Genomic DNA, 5,048 nt, shown 5'->3' with positions numbered 1-5,048 from the left:
TGGCAGAGAAACCAAGACTCATTTCTACCTTCTATGTATATGAACAAAATGCCACATTTCACAGTGAATTCAAGAGTGATCCACGCTTCACCCTGGATACTCAAACAGGTCAAAACAACTTAATAATCTCAGATGTGCGCATTTCAGACTCAGCAACTTACTACTGTATATGTTCCTATTTACACACATCAACATTTTCAGAGAGCATTACTGTTGGTGTTAAAGATTCAGATTTGAACATCAAGGCTGTGGTCCAACAATCAGCTTCTGAAACCATCCAGCCAGGAAGCTCTGTGACTCTGAACTGTACAGTATACACTGGGACTTGTGATGGAGAACACAGTATATACTGGTTCAAAGACTCTGAAGAATCTCATCCAGGACTCATTTACACCCATGGCGGCAGGAATGATCAGTGTGAGAGGAATGCCAACAGAAGAACACACACCTGTGTCTCTAACTTGACAATGGAAAGCCTGAATGTGTCTCATGCTGGGATCTACTACTGCGCTGTCGCCTCATGTGGACACATACTGTTTGGAGGAGGAACCACGCTGGTGTTTGGAGGTAAGTAGCAGTATATAACCCAAATCTGTGACTGTTATTTTATTATCTATCTGAAAAGAAAACCTAAAGTATAGAGAAGTCTGTGCTCAGAATTCTTGGCTCTTTACAGATGAGGCAAAATCTCTTGTCTTGGTGTACGTCTTGAGTGGAGCATTGACTTTTACCTCCACCCTGGTTTTTTTACTGGCTTTTCTTCTCTACAAGATGAGCAAAAGAAACCACTTCAAATCAGGTACTGGAAAAAAGTGCTGCATTTGACAGTTTTTATTCACTGATTTGGACTTTTAAGTGAGACTGCTGTTTTTGTATTTTACATTCAGGCCATCAACAAGCAAGACTTTCAACTACCTCTGCAGAGGTACGTTTCATCTGTTCAGATTAACGTAATATTGAAAAATAGTTTAGCACATATTACTTTGAAATATTTTTTTCCAGAAACTGTAATTTGATCTACCTCTCAAATTTGTTTTTACCAGGGTAGCCATGATGCAGACAACCTCCACTACGCTGCTTTAAGCATTAACCTGCCCAACAGATTGAAAAGACAGAGGAAAACTCAGAATGAATGTGTTTACTCTAGTGTCAAGCAGTAGGTTACATTTTTTCCACTCTAGTGAGACAAAAAATCCACACTGTCATGGGGTTTGTGTTTTTGGTTTAAGTTATACTCTGTGGATTATGGTTTTCTGTTTGTAATATATTTATAGTTGCTGGTTTCTAGGTTTCTGTTCTGTTTCTGTGCCTCCTCTTTGTTCTTGGTAAAGGTTTAATTCTGTTCTCAGTGAGTTGTATGCTTAGTCTTAGTTTCTGTCTTTATGTCGTCTCTGTGTTCCACGTCTAGTTACTTTTGTCTCTGTGCTTAATATTCCCTCTGTTCCAGAGTCTGTCAAGTCTGCATCTTCGCGGATCTTTCATGTGTTAGGCTATGTCCTCTCTATTTTTGGTAATTCCACGCCGGTGGAAACCCAAACAAAACACGCGTTAAGAGGCTCTAATGCGGCCCATGTCACCCCTACTTGCGGCCCGCATAATGACGTGACGAAATACTTTTAAAAAATATTGTTCAAAAATTTATTAATATAGAGGCAATATGCAGAGTGTTACAGGCATAGCCCTAAAGAATGCCCGTCATAGGCCCAGTTGTAAGTAAAAGCTATTAAGACTCGACTGTACACTGTGTTCGTGTTTTCCTCCGAAGCAATAAGTTGGAGCAGCCTTTCAACTCCTCTCTCTGTCTCTCACTAGCAAAGTTGACCCAGACAACAAAGTAAAGCTAGTTTTCAGCTACAAGCCCGACATGAACCCGATGTATTAGCCAGAGGTCCCTCTACTACTGTGTTTCTTTTTTTAAATAAACCTGTAGTTATGTTGTTGTATATTATAGTCACCTCTTTCTATTTTGTAATCAATATTCTTAAACTCACTTAAAGAAAATGATGTGTGGTTGTTGTTGGATTAGAGATGGGGGCAATCCCTGGTCCACATACTCAGATGAAAAACGGGCCTTTAGAATTTTTAAGAAAAATGTGTACAAAGAGTTGATTGATCAGTGCTGTTTTCTTTATTTATAAACAGTTTTATTTTTCTTTTTTGCCTCAATCATGAAGTCTAACACTATTGGCTGCTCTGAACATGTGATCATCTTTCCTTAACAAAAGACATACTGTGACACTTCTGCTTGGCCAATCACACACAGTCTTGTCTAACAAGAACAAAAATAAAACAGAGCATCTTCAACCGGTCTTTTACTCGCTAACAAGGGAGAGCTTGGTCAGAGCCAGGCTGTGGAGCTAAACGCTCCTCACCTGTGTCCAGCCAAGTCCTTCAAAGAGCAGCTCTCCTCGTAGCCTTTTTATTGACAAACTGTTACAATACACAACACAACGCAACGCAAGCACCTCCCACCGTAAAACCCCCTTTGGTTACAAAAGACAAGGCACTACATGTGTGTGTATGCATTTGCAAGAACGTGTGTGTGTGTGTGGCATGGGGGTGCATTTGTGTGACCTCCTGCTCACCAAAAGGATCATAAAAGCAGGAAGCTTACAACACAAGAAACAGATCTTTCAGATAGGATGTGCCTAATAAAACCCACATCAGCCTCCTCCAGCACCAAATTGGCTGGAGAAGTGTTCAGAGACAAAGGAATGTCTTTGATCCTACAGTTCGAACTAAGACTTTACAAATTTAAGAAACACAATGACAACATTCAACAATTTGACTCCAACAGTTGTGGTCCTCTACGTGAGTTTTGGATGGGAATAAAGAAAACCAGATCTTCAACCAGACCTGATTATTAAATTTCCTAGATTGTGAATCTGTGGCTCCTGCTTTTTCTGAGTTTTGTATTGTTCTGTTTTTTGGAAAGTATTCAGTATTAAAGCTGCCTTTTTGAGTTCACTTAATGCTGAATGAGTCCTTCATTTACGTCCTACGTTGCCTGCCACTCAGAGATGGACATCATTGTCACGTTCCTGGGTCTGTTGACCCAGAGTTTTATGTTTTACTTTATTTGGATGTTGATGCTTATGTTTAAGTTATTTAGGTGCGCTAAGTTCATTTGTTTATTAGATTCCCTTTATGTTTTCAACCCCAGTGTTACATCTCCATTGTCCTTTATGTGTTTCATGTCTGTATGTCTTTTGTTATCAAGTTCATGTTGTCATGTCTGCTTTTCATTATGTTTCCTGTTTTATTTTGAAGAGTTCCTGTGTTCATTGTGTTTAGTTTTACACTTCCCTGTGACATCGTTATGGTCATTTGTTTATGCTGTTTCCCCACTGTGTTCCCACTTCCCTCATTAGTCTGCTGTGTGTATTTAGTCTGTGTTTTCTCATTCAGTCTTTGTCAGGTCGTCTGTTGTTTTCCATGCCATGCTTCAAGGTTTCCATGTTCCACGGCTCAGGTATTCATGTCCAAGATTATCTGTGTTCTTATCAGGATCTTTTATGTTGTGCTTTAGTTCTCCCAGTTTAGGTTTCAGTTTTTCCCTTGCCCTCTTTGTTTGTAGTTTTTTTGCCAGCCCTCAATAAACAGCTCACTTTTTGTTTATATCAAGTTTTGTTTCATATTCATTTGTGTCTGCATTTTGGGTCCACTCCTCACTCCATACAGTCTGCCTCAGCGAGACTGTAACAATTATTCAGTGTCCAAAAGTGGCTCTGTGTTAACCTGGCGGAAAAATAGCAACCTGTTCAGGGTGTAACCCTCCTTTCAGCCAATGGCAGTTGGGATATTCTCTGCAACTATGAATTGGAAAGTGAAGGAAAAGAAAGAAATGTAGAAACCAGAGACCAAGAGCCAACCCTCAGTTAGACTCCTATAGGTTCAGGCTGCTGGGAGATTTGCAACAAGAGCAGAAGAGTGTGGCTGATTACGTTGTGTAATTTTGGGGGATTTTGGCAGAGTAAGCTGGTGAGTAAGCTGGTTGGGAACCAAGGCTCTCTGTGGTGTATACATGGCATAAATTATTATGAGAGATAAATTAACCACTAAAACGTGTACAGATCCCATGAGGCAAAAAATCTCATATATCTGTACTGTGATTAATCATCACCATCCTAAACTGTTCCCACAAAGTTGGAAGCATGAAATTGTCCAACTTGTCTTGGTGTGCTGAAGCATTAACAGTTCTATCACTGAGGCTGTGTTGAGATCCTGAAAAACAACCCCACATCATAATCCCCCTCCACTAAACTTTACGCTTGGTAGAGGGCAGTCAGGCAAGTACTGTTCTCCTCACACCTAATGGTATCTAATGGACTTTATCTAATGGTAAAGTCCAGACTTTACCATTAGATTGTCCGACGGAGAAGTGTGATCTGTCCCTGCAGAGAAGACGTCTCCACTCCTCTGGCATCCAGTGGTGGCATGCCTTACGCCACTGCATCTGACGCGGTGCATTTAGATATATGATGTAAGGGTTTGATGCAGCTGGTTTCCATGAATAAAAAAACCCACTCCATTAAAATGATGTCGTTCAGTACTTCAATTTCATGGAATTGTTAGTCTGTCTGGAAAATTGTGGTGCAGTGTACAGCATGGATATGAACTTTACTTTTATTTGTGTTGCACTAAAGGACAAGATCGTGATGGTAAAGTGCAAACTGCCCAAACACAAGATAACAAAAAAAAAAAAACTAGGCCTCATTGCTAGAAAACAGTAAATATAGGAAAAGGAAAAACATAATAATATTGTAGTTATAATTACGGTCAAGAGAGGTGCTGAGCTGTCAACTGATCACCAACTGGTGGTGAGTTGAATCAGGTGGTGGGGAAGGATGCTGGACAGACCTGGTGCACCGAAACGTATAATGCCTGGCAGAAGCCTCTGCACAAGAGATCATCAACTCCAGAATCCAACAGAGCTTTGACAGCATTCTGGGAGAAGGGAGCAGGAGATTGACAGATGGATTGGTATGGTGGCTCAGTTTACTGGTCGTTCTACGTCCCTACCCTCATTTATGGTTGGTTTACGGGTG

General features: G+C 40.5%; 1 protein-coding gene across 1 annotated transcript in view; it reads left to right on the top strand.

Annotated features, from left to right (window-relative positions):
* Positions 1–1,160, top strand: part of LOC102201576 (uncharacterized) — a 5,425-nt gene extending 4,265 nt beyond the window's left edge. Inside the window, exons 3-5 of the mRNA XM_005750035.1 lie at positions 1–567; positions 677–812; positions 1,049–1,160. Of these exons, the coding sequence (XP_005750092.1) occupies positions 1–567; positions 677–812; positions 1,049–1,160 (815 nt within the window). The remainder of the gene's footprint in view (positions 568–676; positions 813–1,048) is intronic.
* Positions 1,161–5,048: the final 3,888 nt, after the last annotated feature.

The sequence above is a fragment of the Pundamilia nyererei genome, unplaced genomic scaffold, assembly GCF_000239375.1.
Source record: "Pundamilia nyererei isolate P.nyererei 1_Seehausen unplaced genomic scaffold, PunNye1.0 scaffold00260, whole genome shotgun sequence".
NCBI classification, from domain to species: domain Eukaryota; kingdom Metazoa; phylum Chordata; class Actinopteri; order Cichliformes; family Cichlidae; genus Pundamilia; species Pundamilia nyererei.
The sequence above is the reverse complement of the archived record's forward strand: the minus strand, read 5'-3'. Positions and strand labels throughout refer to the sequence as shown.